General features: G+C 43.5%; 1 protein-coding gene across 2 annotated transcripts in view; it reads left to right on the forward strand.

Moving 5' to 3' along the window:
• The window catches only part of LOC126457494 (fibronectin type-III domain-containing protein 3A), a 332,842-nt gene that overhangs the window by 222,781 nt on the left and 88,607 nt on the right, over window positions 1–21,454 (forward strand). For both annotated transcript variants that reach the window (XM_050093797.1, XM_050093798.1), the window contains exon 3: window positions 4,521–4,684. In XM_050093797.1, the coding sequence (XP_049949754.1) occupies window positions 4,521–4,684 (164 nt within the window). The remainder of the gene's footprint in view (window positions 1–4,520; window positions 4,685–21,454) is intronic.

Here is a 21,454-nt window from a genome sequence, read left to right on the forward strand (position 1 = left end):
GCTGTGAGGGGTCATGTGTCCACTGGGGCGGATGTGGTGTTTTCCTATGAAAATTCAGGTGTTAAACATTTTGAGTGATTACCCAAGTTACTTTTTTTTTAGTACGAGCAGTCTGAAAGCATTCGAAAGTGCATTCCCATGAGCCAGCGTAGAGTTGTACGATTTCCTAGCGAGTGTTGCCTTTCAGCGAACGCGCACGTTCCCGTTAGACAGGGCTCTTACATCAGATCGCGAACCCAGTAACTAACTAAATGGTGGTGCTTTATTGAACAAAACTGTCTTGGCGAGGGTGCTAGAATCCAATTAACTATATTTATTTCCGAGAAAATTTGAAAGTGATGTTTATGCGTGGCTTTTTCTCTTATTGACGCTGAAGTGTGGGGGTGTTGGATTAAGTAGAGATTATCGGTGTAAGTAGTCAGGAGCCAGTTGGAGGTGGCGTAGGAACTGTATGCGGTGATCGTATTCCATTCCAGTGGTCGGATCTCGGAAATGTTCCGCGATTGGATTCCTAGAGGCCTTTTAAATATTGGGTTTGTAACACTGAGAAGTTTAACCCTGTCTCGTGGGTCAATTCGACGCTAGCGACCCGTTCTTAAACTAATTTTGGATGTGCAGCATTACAGAGAATCCATTAGGGTTCGCCAATATAAGTTTTCGACTAAATCCGCAAAGCAGTACGTCGCGTAATTCAAGTCTGTCTCGTGCGCCGCTCGCTGCTAACAAGGGGACCGCACGAAGCTCCCCTCACCGATTTCATTCATACTGACGAGACGGTGTTCGGCCCTCATTACATGTCGCAGTAATTGTTTTCCAAGTTTTTACAATCCGTGTCATCCTGATTCGTGCAGTCCTCAGTAGTTTACACGTTATACGACAAGAAGAATCGGAAAGTTAACGCACAATATTTTTTTACTCCCCTGATACTGCAGCTGGGTTGTTGAAATTTCATTTCGATATAGTTTGAAGTTCGCGATACAGATGTTACTTTGTTGTGCGGCCCTCGTTTCAACTACGAAACACACATGGCGGGCGGGCATGTAACCGTCGTCAACTTGTGAAGAGCAGCGAAGTGTAGTTCTATATTTATGGCCCAAATGTCATAAACAGAGTTAAATTCACGGTTATGTGCGTGGCGTGTTTGGGGACCACTGTATGGACCGTAGCGATGTCTCCAGGCGATGTGCATTGTTCCAAGACAGCCCTGTGAACCTTGGTGAGTCGCTACGCTCCGGGCTGCTGGTAACAGCTGCAACCTCGCAGAATGTCAGTGCCGTTGAAGCAGCAATTTTGAACGACTGGCTTGTGTAACTGCGAACCTTAGCGCAGCAGTTCAACATTTCCTATGGTTCAGTGTGCGATATCGTTCATGACTCTTTGAAATGTCATAAAGTTATTGCACACTAAGTGCCTAGAACCTGACAGATGACCACAAGTGCCAGCGAATTATGACAAATTTGGATTACTTAACGCGTTATGTCGCAGAAGGGCACGACTCACGACTTTCTGAAAGAAATTGTCACTGGTGCTCGAAGCCAAGCAGGCCTCTGTGAAGTGGAAACATGCTGGTTACCCGTACGAAAATAATTCGAAGTGACTGAATCTGCTGGGTAAGTGCTTGTGGCAGAGTTCTGGGATATGCGTGGTGTGTTATTGGAGGACTTAGCTGAACATGAGATCACTGGGAATGTTGCAGCCTACATTAAAACTCTGATTAAGTTGCGTCATAACCTTCGTGATAAACGCCACAACAACTGCCTGTATCGTCTTCATGACGATGCCCGCCCCCATGTTGAAAATTATAACTGAATCATTAAATGTTGATAATTTCTACAGTAATACTAAATCTGTTGTTAGAATTACGTTGGAATGGAGAAAATAAAAGTACCAGCAGCGATATTCGATCCAGTGATCTCGCGCTTACGAAACTAAGCGCTTACACGCTAGACTTCGGAGTCCTTGAATACTAGCGACCATACAACGTACACAATTTGTCAAACTCGATTTTCTCGGAAACTGTTGAGAGTGCGTCTTACATATATATTGAAGTCCTAATCGTGCCTTAATCACTCTGTCAATAAGAATCAGATTAGTGAGTGGAAGTTCGTACGCTGTCGCAAGTGTGCGAGAGGTCTGGCAACGGCCACAAGTGGCGCCCTCCATCGGTAATGCTGGTATTCAATATGGTGTTAGCCCACCCTTAGCCTTGATGACAGCTTCCACTCTCGCAGGCATACGTTCAATCAGGTGCTAGAAGGTCTCTTGGGGCATGGCAGCCCATTCTTCACGGAGTGCTGCACTCAGGAGAGTTACCGATGTCGGTCGGTGAGGCCTGGCACGAAGTCGGCGTTCCAAAACATTCCAAAGGTGTTCTATAGGATTCAGGTCAGGACTCTGTGCAGGCCATTTCATTACAGGGATGTTATTGTCGTGTAACCACTCCGTCACAGGCCATGCATTATGAACAGGTTCTCGTTCGTGTGAAAAATGCAATCGCCATCCCCGAATTGCTCTTCAACAGTGGGAATCAAGGTGGTGCTTAAAACATCAGTATGGGCCTGTACTGTGATAGTACCACACAAAACAACCACCGCATTGTGTACCTTGATTCGTCACTCCACACAACGTTTTTCCACTGCTCAGTCGTGCAATATTTTCGCTTCTTAAACCAAGCGAGGCATTATTTGTTTACCGGCGTGATTTGTGGCTTATGAGCAGCCGCTCGACCATGAAATCAGTTTTCTCACCTCCCGTCTAACTGGCATAGTACTTGCAGTGGACCGTGATGTAGTTTGGAATTCCTATGTGATGGTCTGGATAGATGTCTGCCTACCACACATTACGATCCTCTTCAACGGTCGACGGTCTCTTGGTCAACAGACGAGGTCGGTCTGTACGCTTTTGTGCTGTACGTGTCCCTTCACGTTTCCACTTCACTATAACATCGGAAACAGTGAGCCTAGGGATGTTTAGGAGTGTGGAAGTCTCGCGTACAGACGTATGGCACAATTGACACCCAATCACTTGACTATGTTCGAAGTCCGTGAGTTCCGTGGAGTGCCCCATTCTGCTCTCACGATGTATGATGACTACTGAGGTCGCTGATATCGAGGACCTAGCAGTAGGTTGGAGCACAATGCACCTAATATGAAAAACGTATTTTTTGATGGTGACCGGATACTTTTGATCACATAGTGTACATGATAGCGCACTTTACTGCTCAACTTTTGGCTCGGTTCGATCCTTACCTCCCTCGCATGGTCAGATTTCTGTATGACTCGTGTTCGATTGTATGAAAGCAAAAGAACAACACATTGCAGTCCCTGGCTGGATTTTGCGCACGCGGAGGCCTGATTGGCTAACTTGGAAACGGCGCAACATAGAAAAATTTTTTTATTAACAATTATTTCTCAGCACAATCTATCCTGCAACATCCTTACAAGCTTTCCAGACTGTGAACAGTAATGGTCCAGTAGCAACTCCCTTGGGGTACTCCTGAAGCTACTTTTACATACTAAGTCATTTTCGAGAGGAGTGGCATGCTGCGTCCCATTTGCTAGGAACAAGCTGTTCTGAATTTCGTACGTTTTCTTTTATCTTTTTTTTTCGCTAGGCAGCAAAGAGGAACTGCATCGAACACCTTCCAGTATACAAGCAACACTGAAGCAGTGGACGGTGGTATATACTGCTTTCTAGGTCTCGTTTACGAGCAAGGCGATCTGAATTCCACAAGATCGTTGTTTTATTAGGGCTATTCGTTTATTAAGGTCCGATCGGTCGCGAAATGGAAACCACAGTGTAACTCCGACGAAGTTTTGCGCAGATGAGTTGCGAGTGTCCCTAGTATGTTATCGATTTCTTCATATCACCCTTTACAGTTCTAAGTGCAGAGTGAGCATCTAAAGATGCCTAGAAAATCTTGTCTGAGCGATGTATGAGTGTCTGTTGAAAGACTTCGCCTGATTTGATGCAGTCCACATTACAAAACTGGCATACAATTCCTTCGTCATGACAATTCTCTGTCACGCACTGCAGGGGCAATGGAGACGCTCCTGCAGCATTTTCGATGGGAACTGTTTGATCACCCACCATACAACCCAGACTTGGCTCCTCTGATACAACCCAGACTTGGCTCCTCTGATTTTCATCTCTTATTACATGAAAACAATATTTTGGCACAGACAGCGAGCTGCAGACCAGCGTAGAGAATTGGCGGAAAGTACAGGCGGCTACCTTCTGTGGCGAGGGAATTGGAAAGTTGGTACAACGCTGCAACAAATGTCTAAGTTGGAGCGGCGACTGTGTAGAGATACAGCGGGAAAATGTAGGTAACGGGTGTAAATAAAATATATTCAGTTTTCACTGATTTCCATTTAGCGATCGATCGGACCGTAATAAACTAATAGCCCTCTTAAAAGCCATGTTGATGCCTACAGCTAATGTTTTTGGTCTTCAGGAAGGTCATAATACTGTGGCTGTTCTGGGAGTGTGTGGGTACTTACGGAATACGTGTGTTCCAGGTCCGGTGACGGTGCCGATGGTGTCGACCAACAGCTCGCCGCCCATCGCGATGCCGGTGCAGGTGCCGCCGGGCCACGTGGTGCAGCAGATCGTGGACGAGAGCGGCACGCTGCGCCACGTCATCCTGTCGCCGCAGGCCATGCTGCCCATGCCGCCCCCCTACGTGAGTACTCCAGCCTCCAGCCTTGTACACGATGTTCATGCTCTGTGATTTCTTATCCCGTAAGTTACACCAAAAGAAAGATGGAACGCTCGATTGTATTGTGCCCCAGAATACCAATTGTTCTGAGGTGGGATAAGTCACAAAGGTTACACCGGGATTCGCAATCGTGATGTTTAGTTTGCAGTTACGATAGAATTTAAACAAAACTCTCTGCTGAAGCTGGTTCTGCACTTTGTTACCAGTATTTTTCCGGCTATGACGAAACCAGACGCAGAGATCGCTGTAGGAGAGCGTTAAGTTGGGTTTTAGTCAATCGTGTTAAAAAGTAGCACAATGCTATGAAATGTCGCAGTGCACAGCAAGAATAATCGGACTTGATATAACAAGCAATTTAGACCGCGAGCTCTAAGAGAAAGGATGCAAATATGCATCTGATAGAACGTTGATTGCGTGTAATCGTCACATCTTTTTCGTTTCCCAGCGGAATTAAACTGCTGAAACACGTAATACACTTGTACAGACACTAGTGATTTTTAAGGTGTGACTTCAGTACACACTGATAAGCGAAAACATTATGACCACTGCCCGCTGCCACGTTGGATGCCGCGTGGTGGCGTTAGGGCACGTGACGCCTTAACAAAAGTATGTAAGCGGAGCAGCCACGGACGGGGATCATCCTAGAGAAGATATGGGGAAATGCACTGAGGTAAGCGACTTTGTCAAAGGATACATTATTACGCAGAGCCTGTGAACGAGTATCTCGAAAACAGCGAAGTTGGTCGAATGTTCACGTGCTATTGTCGTGAGTATCTACGGAAAGCGGTAGAAGGACAGTGAAACTACCACTAGGCGCTAAATGGTCAGACGTCCGCGACTCTTCACAGAGCGTGGGGTCTGGAGGCTTGTCTGCTCCGTAAAGTGGGATAGATGGTGATCTGTGCCATCTCCGACAGAGAACAATGCTGGTGCACGGACAAGTGTTTCGGAGCATACCGTCCATCGTACATTGTTGAACATGGAGCTCCGCAGCAGACAACTCCTATGTGTTTACATGTTGACGCAACGACATCGTCAATTATGACTGCAGTGGGCACGAGACCATCGGGATTCGACCGTCGATCAATGGAAACGTGTCGGCTCTTCGGGTGAATTACACATTTGCTACACTATGTCGCTGGTCGTCTCCACAAACGTCACCGAGGTGAACGGTGACTCGAAACGTGCAACACGTCACGGACGCTGGCTGGTGGGAGCAGTATTACCTTATGAGAGACATTCTCCTGCGCTTGCAGCTTGCATGGGACCTGTGGTAGTAATAGAAGACACGCTGTCAGCTGCGAACCTCCTGCTTCCCTTCATGCTTGATGTGTTCCCTGACGGCGATGTAATCTTTCGGCAGTACAATTGTCCGTGTCTCGGAGCCAGACCTGTGCTACAATGGTTTGAGGAGCATTATAGCTGAACTCGCATTGATGTCTCGGCGACCTAATTCGCCTAATCTAAATCCTATGGAACCCATCTAGATCACTATCGGGCGCCATCACCGACTACGCAAATCAACGACCCGTTATATCCACGAATTACATGACCTGTGCGTAGACACCTAATGCAACATACCTCCAGAAACCTACCAACAAATTGTCTGTCTCTGATACGCAGAATCAGTTACACATTTCGTTCTAAAGACGGACGAACACTGTCATAATGTTTTGGTTCATCACTGTATAATAGGAGCCCAAGTCATTTTAACTCAATAGCAAGATTATTATTCACAATTAATGTAAAGTTACAAACGTGGTGATCTTTGATGCGTCTAGACAGAAAAAACATTATGAAGTAATTACGAATCTAAGGAATTTAGAGTTTCCGTTGTTTCATATTAAAGAAAGGAAATTATTCCATCGTCTCTAGCCCATGAAGTTCAAGGATACACATAACTCTGCATACTACTTAATCAAACGACAGATTTTAATTTTTTTACAGGTTCAATTGCTATATTCATAATTTTAACTAATTTTGTGAAAAGAGGAACATTGGTTGTCACAAAGGACATCAATGAATTTACGTAGTGTGAGGTACTTGGCAATATACCCAGTTTTTTGAAGAGGTCTGCAGGACGTTCTTTAATTAACTCCACGGTTAACATGTTTTTGTATTCTGAAAATACTATTCATGTAACTTGAATTTCTCTAGAATATGATTCCATAACAAACTGACTATATCCTGCCTCTGGGCTGAAAAACTTCGTTAGCGTTGCTTGTACTGGCATTGAATATTTTCTCACTCGTGGAACTTTTTCCGTTAAATGATGACACGGGTGACATTAACGCCACTTAAAACCTCGCCCTAATTGTGTGTCGCCTCTAATCTGCTAACTAACAAACAACTTGTATTGTCATTAAAAAAAAACTCACTACACTATACCACGTTCTCGTATTGGCGCGCTACATCGGTCACGTATTTTCATTGTGTCCAGGCAACAGCAAAGACCGCCCATTGTCAGCATAGCGATTTTTCGTCTGATTCAAAGACCACATGATTTACTGAGATGAGAGTGGTTATATCAAAGAGAGACAGACAAAAAGAAAGAGATTATCTCAACACTGAGGAGGAAAGTTGTTAGTCCTCAGCAGATCAAAATTAAGTTAGGTTTCTCTGAGCTTTCTTTAAGGACTTCAGGCGGTAGTAGAAAGTTCCTTAAGTACTATAAAATGTACTCAGTCTGTGTAGACCTTATCATATTCAAGGCGTTAAATACCGGCAAAAAGTTTTATCAAGTGGGAAAGCAACCATAGTTGTTATGAAATAACAAGTCAAATATCCACCTACAAAAGACATACGGATGTCACAGCAAACCTTAATTGTATCTGCACGACAGATTGGTGGGTACTGACGTCATCAGAAATTCGGACAATGAAAATTAGGTACCTCAGTTTTTCACAAAAAAGGATGAATTGATGGTAAAAATTGGCCACCTATGACGTGAAATATTTATATGTGCCAGAAGATGCTTACAGCTTAATTTTAAAAACTTCAACGTGACCCTACTGTCAAATTTCCAGTCGCGCTGCTTGAGAATGAAGTCCACTGAAAAGAAAAGAAAAATGTTTGACTGTTATGTCGGCTGTTCTGTATTTAGTACCATATTTTACAGAATTACCGATATGTTTTGACAGTGGTTAATTATATTTTGACTTGGACAAAATACGCAGATCAAGAACTGCTTGCGGGAGAGGGGGCGGCGAGGGGCGGCGGACAGCGGCAGAAGCAGCTGATGATGGTGTCGAAAACATACGTAGCTAGTCACAGGCTATCTTCAAGAAGCCGACGCGCTGTGCTGTATCCACTCGGGAGATCCACGTAGAAGAGAGCGTTTGTTGAAGTCACGTTAATCTGCTGAATTACGAAGAATTGTTACACGTGAATTTTTTGTGAAAAATTGCAAATCAGAGTGCAGCACCGTTGTTGTTGTGGTCTTCAGTCCTGAGACTGGTTTGATGCAGCTCTCCATGCTACTCTATCCTGTGCAAGCTTTTTCATCTCCCAGTACCTACTGCAACCTACATACTTCTGAATCTGCTTAGTGTATTCATCTCTTGGTCTCCCTCTACGATTTTTACCCTCCACGCTGCCCTCCAATACTAAATTGGTGATCGCTTGATGCCTCAGAACATGTCCTACCAACCGATCCCTTGTTCTGGTCAAGTTGTGCCACAAACTTCTATTCTCCCCAATCCTATTCAATACTTCCTCATTAGTTATGTGATCTACCCATCTAATCTTCAGCATTCTTCTGTAGCACCACATTTCGAAAGCTTCTATTCTCTTCTTGTCCAAACTATTTATCGTCCATGTTTCACTTCCATACATGGCTACACTCCATACGAATACTTTCAGAAATGACTTCCTGACACTTAAATCAATACTGGATGTTAACAAATTTCTCTTCTTCAGAAACGCTTTCCTTGCCATTGCCAGCCTACATTTTATATCCTCTCTACTTCGACCATCATCAGTTATTTTGCTCCCCAAATAGCAAAACTCCTTTACTACTTTAAGTGCCTCATTTCCTAATCTAATTCCCTCAGCATCACCCGACTTAATTAGACTACATTCCATTATCCTTGTTTTGCTTTTGTTGATGTTCATCTTATATCCTCCTTTCAAGACACTGCCCATTCCATTCAACTGCTCTTCCAAGTCCTTTGCTGTCTCTGACAGAATTACAGTGTCATCGGCGAACCTCAAAGTTTTTATTTCTTCTCCATGAATTTTAATACCTACTCCGAATTTTTCTTTTGTTTCCTTTACTGCTTGCTCAATATACAGATTGAACAACATCGGGGAGAGGCTACAACCCTGTCTTACTCCCTTCCCAACCACTGCTTCCCTTTCATGTCCCTCGACTCTTATAACTGCCATCTGGTTTCTGTACAAATTGTAAATAGCCTTTCGCTCCCTGTATTTTACCCCTGCCACCTTTAGAATTTGAAAGAGAGTATTCCAGTCAACATTGTCAAAAGCTTTCTCTAAGTCTACACTTAGACGTAATAATTTTCAGTAGCACTGCAAATGAAACCATAGATATGGCATCCCCCATTTGGAAGGGGGGGGGGGGGGGAGAGGGTTGCGTAAGGGGGAAGGCGGACCTTGAGGTTCACTTTCGCTTTAATAACATGGAGGGTGAAAGGCCGCAGCCATTGGAGTAAAGGAGCAACTTTTGTGGCCGTTTGAAACATTGCTTGGCGGGCACCAGACTGTTAAACCGGCGGTGGCGGCAGACGCCGGCTGTCGAGTGCGGGAGCGGCGGGGGTGGCGGAGTAAATCACGTTTACAGCCGCCACGGCCACGTGCGCCGGAGCCGCCACACGTGTGGTCGGTTACACCTAGCTGCGCACATTTACTGCTGCAGTTTCTGCCTCCCCTACCACCCTTCCTGATATCGTAGCCGCAGGCTAATGATGATTTCTGCAGCAGTTAGCGTTTAAGCTGCACGACGAAGCGCAAATTATTCGCCTCACATTTGTATGTAAGCACCGAAAGAGGCGGCGCAGTTCTTACCACACTGGACTCTCTCTCAGGAGGGCGGCGTTCAAATCCCGTCCGGCCTTGCAAATTTAAATTTCCTTGATTTCTCTAAATCGCGTACAATAAATTCCGGGATAGATCTTTCGAAAATTACACGGCCGATTTCCTCCCCCATTTCGAGCTTCTGCTCGATCGCTAATAGCTTTGTCGTCGACGGGACGTTAATCCCTACTCTTCCTTCGTTTTGGTAAGTAAGCGCCCAAGTGCTTCCTACGGCGATTTGCTGGTAACCAAAAGGGCACCAATACTAGGGGCATCGTAGGGATGGGTCAGTATTTTAGTGTGCACATCATTCCTTAGTGTGTTGTCTTTTATTTATTTTTGGCGGTGCCTTCGCTAAAGTATGCATATGCCTAACGAGGAACCCCGAAGGCTGAATTTTTTTGTTTCCACATTCATTAATGATGATCTATCAATTAATCACTTACATTTATTGCTAGACTTCTGGAGTTTATCGTAAGTACAAAACGACGATCCTCGGTTATGGTTAGGGAAACTCAAGACTAAAAATATATTTCAGTTCTTGTGAAGGTACATAAAATGCGTCCTTGTTCTAAGAGACTTCCGTATTTTCAAGGCCACATACACCTGCTCCATGTTTTAGCAAGATTCTACAGGAAATAATCTGCCATTGCTTCGCCGTGTGGATTTTTCTCTGCTTATGGGCTGCAATGTTGTGATGGTGGCACGTGATAGAGAGAGAGAGAGAGAGAGAGAGAGAGAGAGAGAGAGAGAGAGAGAGAGAGAGAGAGAGAGAGAGGGGGGGGGGGGGAGGGGGATGCAGAGAAGTGCCACCAGAGCTTTTCCTCGTGAAGAACTGAAGGAGCATCCATACTGATGCCCTCCTTCCAAGCGATAATTGCGTTTCGGTTACATTCTTAGGATCAGTAGCCTACAGCCCTATACGCTGCCAACTTCAGACAGTTGATCGCAAAATTTACTAATGGAAATTTCCTATCATCACCACGAGTTGAACCGGTCACTATGTTGAGTACCTGTAACACTGATGTAGGAGCGGAACACTATAGTTTGCCACCATATTACAGAAAACATTACGTTTCTGAAAGTGGTCTGGTGTTCCGGCATTTAGAACTTTTGCACCAAAAGAATGTGTGTCCTTATACTTCTTTAGATTCAAATTTGGTTAGTAAATTAGGTAGATAGCTACTTTACGATGTCCATTATGTTTGCTGCTGCATACACGGATGCTGAAACTGCCGGTATTGGACGTTGTGTTTGTCCCGTGACGTAATGATGTGGTTTGTGACGTTATATGTGTGTAAACGGTCAAGGGACTGAAATCTTCTGTGTACCTAGGATGCGTACATTTCAGTGAACACGTTCCCTATCTTCCGATTGCTCTTCTCTCATTCTTAGGCAGAACGCTGACTATTCGTTCCGGATTTGTATTATCTTTTGGACTGTAGACTGTGCTGACAGAGATCTGTAGCGTACCCCTTAATCTACGTGGGGTTGGTCTGATAAAGTTTGACTGACAGTTGGGAAAACCAGCGAATGTGGTGTCATGAGACTAACTATAGCTGTTAGACGCATATATGGTTTATGCGCCTCCCGCTCCCCGCGTCTGATAGGATTTTTTTTTTTTTTTTTTTTCCGCGAACTAGACTCGCAATTTGCCCCGTCAAACACACTGACGTATCAACTCAGTATCAGCTTCAAGAAAGTGAGCTCGTGTAATGGATATTAAATATACTATCTTCAAAATTAGTTTAGGATTGACACCTACGAAGAAAGTAGTGCGGTGAAATTCACACGTGCAGCACACCACGGCGTCTGGCAGATCCACGAGACTTGGAGCCACAGCAACCGGCCAAGATTGCCGGCTGGCACGTCACATGCACCGCTTCCTGCTTGCACTTTGCCTTAGTTTGTGGGCGGGTGTCTCGGGGTAGGACGCACTTGGCTGCTTCGACGTTTAGTAACCGGAAATGGACATCCCGTGACCCTACTTTCAGTTCGGACTTCGCTGCGATGACAGGTTACGTAGCAGTCACGTCCCTGTCGGCCACTGTAGACCTGAGCACAGCACGCGCTGTGCAGTTTTTTCCCCTCATTTCCTTTACATGTAATTTTGTTTTTACTATTTGTTGTGTGATACTGAACAATGCCAGAAGCAAGTTTATCAAATATTAGGCGTGGAAACTTCGACGTCGCTCTCTTGCGCTGGAGATAACCATAAAATCTCAGTCGTTAATTGCCTTCTTCGAGGAAAATTAATGATGGTCCGCTTCTCTCCGTTAGAAAAGTGGCCTAAAGACCTAATATAAACAAAAAAATACTGGTTTGGTAATCTGCAAGATTATTTCAAGAACAAAGAGGAAGCTGGAAAATTCTCGAAACTGAAAACTCTTTTTTTTTTGGGGTGGGGAGCGTTGAATGGGTAACCTGATTACGTCTTCATATGTACTCGTATTATCGCAGAAGGGAACATCAGACTCTCTGCAAATTATTGGTAACTTTTAAGAAACAGATCTTTTCCGAGACAGAAACATCATTACTTATAGTACTGCACGTCCTGACGTTCCACTATGGACAAACCTAGGCAGTAATGTATCGTTAAAGACGGAAGATACAGATGCGAGGCTAAACAGAAATCGTGTAAACCTAATTATCTGCTTCTCGAAAATGAAATCAAGTGGGCAAACACTTAGTTCTTCACGCTCTTATGCAGCATTATATGTCACATTTACCTCAAATTACTTCTTTATAGATACCTTTAACAAAGTTCCGATTTGGAACAGCAGATATTAAGAGCTATACTGAACATTTCACTTGCGTAATGTATACACCTGTTTTCAATAGCAAAAACATTTCTCATAATCAGAAAATTCAGTAGTTTAAGTAGGAAATACATTTTCATAAACTTTCCCTGTATCATCTTACAAATTAGCTGTTGCAGTTAACTATAAGATGAAAACATAGTGCAGCTTCGCTTAGAAGATAGGTTAAGGAAAGGCGAACTTATGTTTATAGCATTTTTAGACTCAACTAAATCTTATTGACAACATTGACTGGAATACACTCTTTGAAATTCTACAGGTATCAAGGATACAATACAGGAGCGAAAGGTAACTTACAACTCCTACATACGTAATTACAAGAGTAGAGGGGCGTGTAAGGGAAGCAGTGGTTGAGAAGGGAGTGAGATAGGGGCGTAGCCTATCCCCGATGTTACTCAATCTGTACAATAAACAAGCAGTGGAGGAAACCAAAGAAAAATTTGGAGTAGGAATTAAAGTACAGGGAGAAGAAATACAAATTTTGACATTTCCCGATAACATCGTAATTCTGTCAGAGACAGCAAAGGACTTCGAAGAGCAATGGAACGGAATGGACAGCGTCTTGAAAGGAGGATATAAAATGAACATCAACAAAAACAAAACTAGAATAATGGGATGTAGTGGAATTAAATCAGGTGATGCTGAGACACTGAAAATAGTAGATGAGTTTTTCTATTTGGGTAGCGAAATAACTGATGATAGCCGAAATAAAGAGGATATAAAAAGTAAACTGGCAATGGCAAGAAAAGCGTTTCTGAAAAAGAGAAATTTGCTAACATTAAATATAGATTTAAGTGTTTGAAGTCTTTTGTTAAAGTATTCGTATGGAGTGAAGTAGTAAGTAGATCGTTTAACGAATGAGGAGATACTGAAGAGAATTGGAGAGAGAAGAAATTTGTGGCACAACTTGACTAAAAGAAAGGGTCGAATGGTGGAAAACATTCTGAGACTTCAAGGGATCGCAAACTTAGTATTCGGTGAAAATCGTAGAGGGAGATCAAGAGATAAATACAGTAAGCAGGTACAGAGGGATGAAGGTTGCAGTAATCATTCAGAGATGAAGAGGCTTACACAGGGTAGAGTAGTATGGAGAGCTGCATCAAACCAGTCTTCGGACTGAAGGTAACAACAGCAATAATACAGCTTTCCCAGAACTCACTGATATCAGTTCAATTTCTGTACATTGGATTTTTCACGAAAAGTGAATGAAATTTAAGCTTATGCTTGTGTTCGGCATGAGATGTGTCTGGTCGGCTCCGCGTTTATACACGCCCCGGCCTAACTGTCAGTCTTATAGTAGTTTTGAACAGAGTATACTAGCATGTACCAAGATACACTTGATGTGAAATCTCGGAGTTTTTCATCAGTCACAGCAAGACTAATACGAGTTGCTCCCCTCCATTTCACACCCTTGGCACGCTCTTGGGTTTATGCCTGCCATTTTGATGTCATGGGTCAGATCGTACGTTCGGTATCGATTGGTTCAATATGTCTTCTATTATCGTTGTAAATTCCGGCAACAGGTGCACTCTTGGAATAAGGTCGTATATGATGACGGGAACGGTTGCGCATCCATAGCATGCTGCAGCGCCTCGGGTCGTCCGCCATGTCGAAGGTGAGACCGGAACTGCGGGTGTGGGCGGACAGTGACTGTCGGCCGGCTTCCCGGAGAGGCTTGGCGCAGGGCAGGACAGAACGTGCGTCTCAAGGCCGCAGCGGCCAAGGTTGCAGCGGCGAGAATAGGACGGCCCACCAAAATACCTGCTCTGCTCTCTCCCAGCCCGGCGCACCGCCGCGCGCGGGTTCCCCTTATCATTTCCGCCGTCCCATTGTGATTTAATCAAATCCTGTGTGTGCTTCGGCTGCGTGTATTTCAGTAAATACGTTCCCCATCTTTCGATTGCTCTTCCCTCCACCTTAGTCAGCTGCCAAAAGCTGAGTGACGCAGGCTGTGTTGTCTTCGTTAAAGACGAACGGACCGACAGTCCACCATATCTTGAGACAGTCGGAAGTTAGTTATTATGGACAGAGAACAACTGATGTAGCCCTTTAAAGACAGTGTGTTGGAAATGTGACTTTGTTTCCAACGATTATACAGGATGACTACAAAAAATATCATCAATTCTAAATACAGCTATCTCCCATTATTGGAATACTGCTACTCGTCTGAAATTTCTGGTGTAAAGACATATATCACAAAATCATTCACCAGTGGTATTACGTAGTGATGCTTACGGACTGGGATTTGGGCAGGTAAGTGACGCAGATATAGCGGTGCAGTAGAGACAGAGAGCGAAGATGATGCGATTCGGAAACCCTGTGGTCACGCACATCGAATGACTGAAAGTCTCGTCAGAAAAAAGTGAAAAAAAGAAACAGGAAAAAATGGGACGATTCATTCTCGAAAGTGAACTGGAAGCAAGTGATACGAAATATTGTGTTCTTAGGATAATTTTGTAAATGCGTTGTCAATTTGTGGAAAGTAATGCGTAAGCACTGTAGTGGTCTTTCGCATGTGACATGTAGCTATTTTACAAATTCAGTCGATTACAGTTTGTGGTAAAAACTATATTTTGAATATCTTGTTCTTTGGGTTATCTGCACTGTCTCAGGTTCCCATTAACCAAGATAATCGGGAACGTGGAGTACTTGAATTTCTCGAAGTGGTCATGGTACTTGATTGTAAAGAAAAACTCTCAGAATTTAGCCACATAAAATGTTCCAAATGATATTTACGACTTTGATCTCACATATTTCAGAAATGAGATGGGTAGAAAGGTACTGTTTGTGGAGTAATGTTTAAACACACGTAAAGTTTTAGTAGCGTTTAAGAAATTTCAGTGTGTGCGCCATCTGTAGCACACAGGATATGTTAGCGATATTCCAGTTCCTCCCATGTCTGGCGTAGCGTGTCCTTATTAACGCGTGCAACTGCTGCTCCGATGAAAGCAAGCTTCGTCCATGTGCATTACGTTACATTAGTACTTCTTCCATAGATCATGAATACGACATTTCGTAATGATGTGGAACGTGTCAGTTTAACTTAGTTTTTATTACACAACGAAAAATTTTTTTTCACACTTACTTCATATATTGAGTAGGAGGAGTTGTCATTCAGAGATTCTTTTAATCTGTTACCTGAAACAGGTAAGTCTGGGTCGTCATCGATGCGACTCGCTCTCAATTGCAAATACTCTATGCTTTGGTTTTGCATCACATTGAAGCTGTTGCAGCTGCAGCTGCTGCTTGTGGGCTGTATGCTTCAGACTCGTGTAGCACCCTGTACACTGTGGTCGGTGGTCGCCGCATCTGTCGAGACGATTAACGGGTTGATTTGGTTGGGCTCAGGATTAATGCTTGTTGCATCCATTCCACTTATTCATCATTCGTGCTCGGACGCCTGGAATTCGTCCTTTTCACCACATTTTTAGGTTCCTTGATCCTCGTGTACCAACACTGTCCGGGTGTCTGTCAGCCATTCCACACACTTTGCCATATGTGGTGTGGTGATTTTCGTCAATAATTAAATAATTTAACTCGAACAGAAAAAGCTTTAAGTGTGTGAACATCATGCTGCAAACGACAGCTTTCTACTGTTCCAGCTTCTGAAATATACGTCAGAAAAATTGTAAGGATCGATTTGAAACTGTCTATTTTCAAAAAATCCTTTCGTCAAGCGAAGCATGATGTACACATAGATCAGGGTTCTGTCGACAGACGTTCCTGTGTGTCACCACTGATTGACATGAACACAGCAGTAATACAGTTGCTGCTAATGATGGTGGTAAAGAAATTCTTAACATTAGCGAAAACTTAAACTGTAACATGACGAGGCCGACGGGGCCACCTAAAGACTGCCGGCTCATCCTCAGCACAGTCCCCAATCCCGGCACTTTGGCAACTCAACATTCAAGTGGTGGCTCTTTCTACTGTACCAGTGAACTGTAAAACTTTTTTTTTTTTTTTTTGACCGTGTGAGAGATGGTGCAGTGGTTATGAGAGAGGCATTTGAATGCTAATCGTAAGGAATACAGATCCAACCCGGCCATCCTCATTTAGACTGCCTAAGTTTTTCAGGTGAACTCCAGGATTCCTTTAGAAAGGACGTCACAGAGTTCCTTCACCATCCTCGTCTAATCATACCATGTGCTGCGTCTTTACTGACCACGACCGCTATAGAAAGTGGACTCTGTAATTTTGCTTATACGACGGAACCGTTGGTTCCTTCCTCTTCAACGATACTTCGGACAACATATATTTGTATCACAAGCAGGCCGGCCGATGTGGCCGAGCGGTTTTAGGCGCTTCAGTCTGGAACCGCGCTGCTGCTACGGTCGCAGGTTCGAATCCTGCCTCGGGCATGGATGTATGTGATGTCCTTAGGGTAGTTAGGTTTAAGTAGTTCTAAGTGTAGGGGACTGATGACCTCAGATGTTAAGTCCCATAGTGCTTAGAGCCATTAGGACCATTTATGACAAGCAGCTCGCAGTCAACAAAATAAGAAACGCTCATTACTCGTATTCGATTCTTCCGCGTCCTCAAAGATAAATGCTGCACTTGTCGAGCAAGAGCACAGTGTCTTTTTTTCCATTTTTTCGCTAAGAGAAGTCACTTTGTGTAAGATGCTAAATCAGGTAATGACGTATAAATCAGACGGCCGGGCCTTTGGTGTTCTACCGAATGAGGAGGTGCAGTGGTTAGCTCACAGGACTCATATTCGGGAGGACCGGGGTTCGATTTCCCGACCATCCATCCAAATGTAGATATCATGAGGTTTCTCTGGCTTTGGAAATACGCCTGGATAGTTCTTTTGAGAGGTACATCGCTCCTTTGCTTCCCAGTCCTTCCCCAGCTTGCTCTCTTTGTAATGACGTTTTTGGCGGTACAGTATTAAATTGTCCTTACACACATAGCTACGTTTTATTGGGTAAAGTCAGATCTGCATTAATCATAGGTTCAGCACTTAATTTTACGTGATCTGGTTTGATTTAGCAAGCTGAATGTACCTATTTTGTGTTGGAGAGCCGCTTTTATATTATCTCCAGCAATTTATTTTCGGTTACCGAACATCGATGTTTAACCAGAACTGATCCACTGCTGGGATTCTTCTATTCGCTTTTAGGTAAGCAGTTTCGTAGTGAAACTCGATTAACTTTATTTATGAATCATTGTTATTCCCTCTAGGTTAACACAACTTCAGGAACTCTCCTATTAAATATTTATTTATTCGTTCGTTTACTTTCGTAATCTTTTATGTAAACATGAATATCTCGCATGCACATTAGTATTGGGTGTCCAGCAAAGGAATCCGTTATTTCAAAATAACGTTTCTCGAAAACGGAGATCGATAGAAGAGTATAACAAAAGGTATGTTTATTGTGAAATCTGTAAGAATTTTTATATGGAAATTATACACTAGTTTCAAAATGGTTCTAAAAGCTGCGAACAGTTGGCGCTGTAACCGCAATACGTAATGCCTAGTAGTAGTGCGTTGCAGCTCAGTAGTCAGTTGCACGGCTGAAAGGTGAAAGGTTAGCGCACCGAAGGAAGAGGTTGAAAGCATATATTCCATTGAAAGATGTGTTGTCTGCTACTGGAAAACCACTGGTTAAAACACAATCCTACGCATGTAGTCACAGTGTTCAGACTCGTTTTAATGTTCCAAAAGCTCCCGATGCGAAAACTATTCGCAAACTCTTCGCCAAATTCCAACGGACAGGCAGTGTGGCTCGTGATCTAGCGAGGTATGTTGCCCCAGGCAAACTGTAGCTACTTGTGAAAATGTCGCCAGTTTTTGGAATTATTCAGCAAAGGCAGAGGAAATTCCTCCGTAGAACTGCAGCAGAAACTGGTTTGAAGCGTTACAGCAAGCAGAAAATACTGAGACATATCCGACAAATATTTCCATTCAAAATCAAATACCACAAGGCCATATCTGTACGAACTAAGTGACAAAGAGCTGACTTTGCGAACGAGATTGTCAGAGTGATGGATAGTGAAGGATTTGATGCTGGCTGCATCTAGTTCATAGATGAAACGCACACAAATGGCGGTTTTTCGAGTCCTTAAGTCCCCATTTGTGTGGAGCGAAACCATTATATTCTCCCTAAAGTTTATGTTGGGGCTGCGGTACGTAACAGAAGCGTTAAGGCCGTTTTTTCGTGTGAGAAGATCAGAAGTGAACGTTACGCTGCAATTTTGGAACGATTTGTCGCCACAGAGCATTGGAGAATTGACCAGGCACCGAGTGGTCTAATCAAGAAGGTGTCCGATCACATCGCAATGAACGGGTATTTCGATTTCTTGTGAATACAGAGGAATAGTCATTGCGTTGGATTGCTGCAAATTTACTAGAGCATGGACTGACTGGCCACCATATTCGCCCGATCTGACTCCTTGCGACTACTTTTTGTAGGCCACGTTGAAAGGCATTGTCTACCAGAACCATCCCACCTCGCCGGACTAGCTTGACTCTGCGATCTGTGTCATCTGAATCTATTTTCCGTTGAGACAGTACAGTATGTGACAACAAATTGCACTGTTGGTTTGTGCCACCTCCGCATTGCGAATGGTGGAAACTTCTTAAAGATTGTACTATGATTGCAAAAACTCCTTGCAAGGGACGAGTTTAATTATTCACGCTGATACCGTACGAGCTGCAAAGAGCTGTTAACAGCATTTCGAACTATTCCGAAACATCTGTAAAACTTTTGTATAAAATTCTTAAAGCTTTCACAATAAACATACCGTCTGTTGCAATCGTCTGACTATCTTAGTTTTTGAGGTATTTAATTTTGAAAGCAGGGACTTCTTCGCTGGACACCCTGCAGCTACACTTTTTTTATAGCTGTCCTGGCGAAGATTTCCATGAAGTTGCGCCAAGAAAACAACGAAACTGTTATTCAGTCCCTGAATGTGAGAGGGGAAATGCAGGGTGGAGCAAACAGCTTGGTGACTAGCTCAGAGCAGGGTAGGAGACGTCGTTCGAGCAAAATTTTCCAGATAGGTCGGAAATGCACGTTGTGGTGCTACGGCCATAAAAAGACAGCCAACCAGCGACGAGCACGCAGTTTATCCGCTAAGCGAACGAGTTTAGGTGTGTTTAGCATTGCGGTTTCGTAAGACTTAGCAGCCCTGTTATTTATTATTGTATGTAGCGATATTGGTGGCAGGAATTACGAGCATTTGCTGTTTAAAAATATAATTTGAGGAAAAGTTGTTTAAATGTTCTGTTTTCTTTCTCACTATTGTTTTAGTTCTCACACATTGATCTACTGGTGTATTTGTTAGAACAAAAGCTCGCTGAGCTTATTATCTGAACATATTAACGACATTACGGTACCACCCTAGTTGATTTAACAGCCAAGCTTTTACCCCATAAACCTCACTTAAAATTCGCCTCTAACTTAACCAGCCATGGATAGGAATTTAAAATTTGCTTGTTTTTGACTGTTCAGCTGAAACCATTACATCAGCTAATTTTTAGCAACTGTGCTCTTTAGCATAATAGGTATTAGGTGGGACAAGTTAGTCTAAATTCACACACTTCGATGCGCTCGTTGCCTTTTTAATGCCGTAGATCTAGAACGCTGTATTTCCGACCTATTTGGTAAATTTTGGTAGATTCCATCTCCCCCAACTGCTCTGACCTTATCTTGCTGTTTCTCTCCACCCTAGATTATAAACGTTGGCGATCTCTTCTTCAATTACATCTCAAACACAAAAATCAGTGACAGGTTAATAGTTCAGCAGTTTTTTCAGAATTCAAAGATCTGATAAGTGATGTTGCAATCTTCTTGAATAAAAGAACTGTTCTGTTGTTTGAGTTGGGCACTTTCAGCGGAACGAAAAATGATACGACGTCAGTAAGTGAACTTTTATGAGTTTTCCGTCACAAGAATCGCTTTAGCCTGCTTCATTTGTCCTAGTCTACAGTCTGTACCCTCTGCCAGGAGAAACCAATAAAATGGCTATCGAACGTGTGGCAGATGTTCAGTGCCCCCCCCCCCCCCCCCCCCCTCCCTACGCCGAGGGCTTTCGCGCCCGGTATGATCTTATACGGTTTCTTCCCCAGATAGTCGTAAACAGGACGGTTAAATTTCCCCTTATGGGAATTGCGTCAAAAACGCCATAAACTGTTAAATACCACTGGGAGAATTCTCTAGCCTGGGACAGGTCTCATAGTATTAAACACATCCGGCAGTATAGTACTGAAAATCTTTCAGATCGCCGACCTCAATGGTTTCAGTGAAACTAAAATAATCCTTAAGTGGTGAAGAGAGTATACAGTATTTAGCGGACGAAACAGAAATGTCATAAATCAGTGCGAGCCAGACATCAGGAAGAAGGAAGAGAAGATGTAAGAAAAACACACCATCAAACGTTCATTTCTGAGGAAGAGGATGTGGAACAAAAATGGAAAAAATTCAGAAACATCGTCCAGTACGCCTTAGATAAGTTCGTACCGACTAAGGTCCAAAGCGAGGGGAAAGATCCACCGTGGTATAACAATCATGTACGAAAGGTACTACGGAAACAAAGAAAGCTTCATCATAGGTTTAAGAGTAGTCGAATCATAGCTGATAAGGAAAAGCTGAACGAAGCGAAAAAGAGCGTAAAGAGAGCAATGAGAGAAGCATTCAACGAATTCGAACATAAAACATTGGCAAACAATCTAAACAAGAACCCTAAAAAGTTTTGGTCATATGTAAAATCGGTAAGCGGATCTAAATCCCCTATTCAGTCACTCGTTGACCACGATGGCACCGAAACAGAGGACGACCGAAGAAAGGCAGAAATACTGAATTCAGTGTTCCGAAACTGTTTCACTGCGGAAAATCGTAACACGGTCCCTGACTTCAGCCGTCGCACGGACGCCAAA

The sequence above is a fragment of the Schistocerca serialis genome, chromosome 2 (assembly GCF_023864345.2).
Source record: "Schistocerca serialis cubense isolate TAMUIC-IGC-003099 chromosome 2, iqSchSeri2.2, whole genome shotgun sequence".
Taxonomy (NCBI): Eukaryota; Metazoa; Arthropoda; class Insecta; order Orthoptera; family Acrididae; genus Schistocerca; species Schistocerca serialis.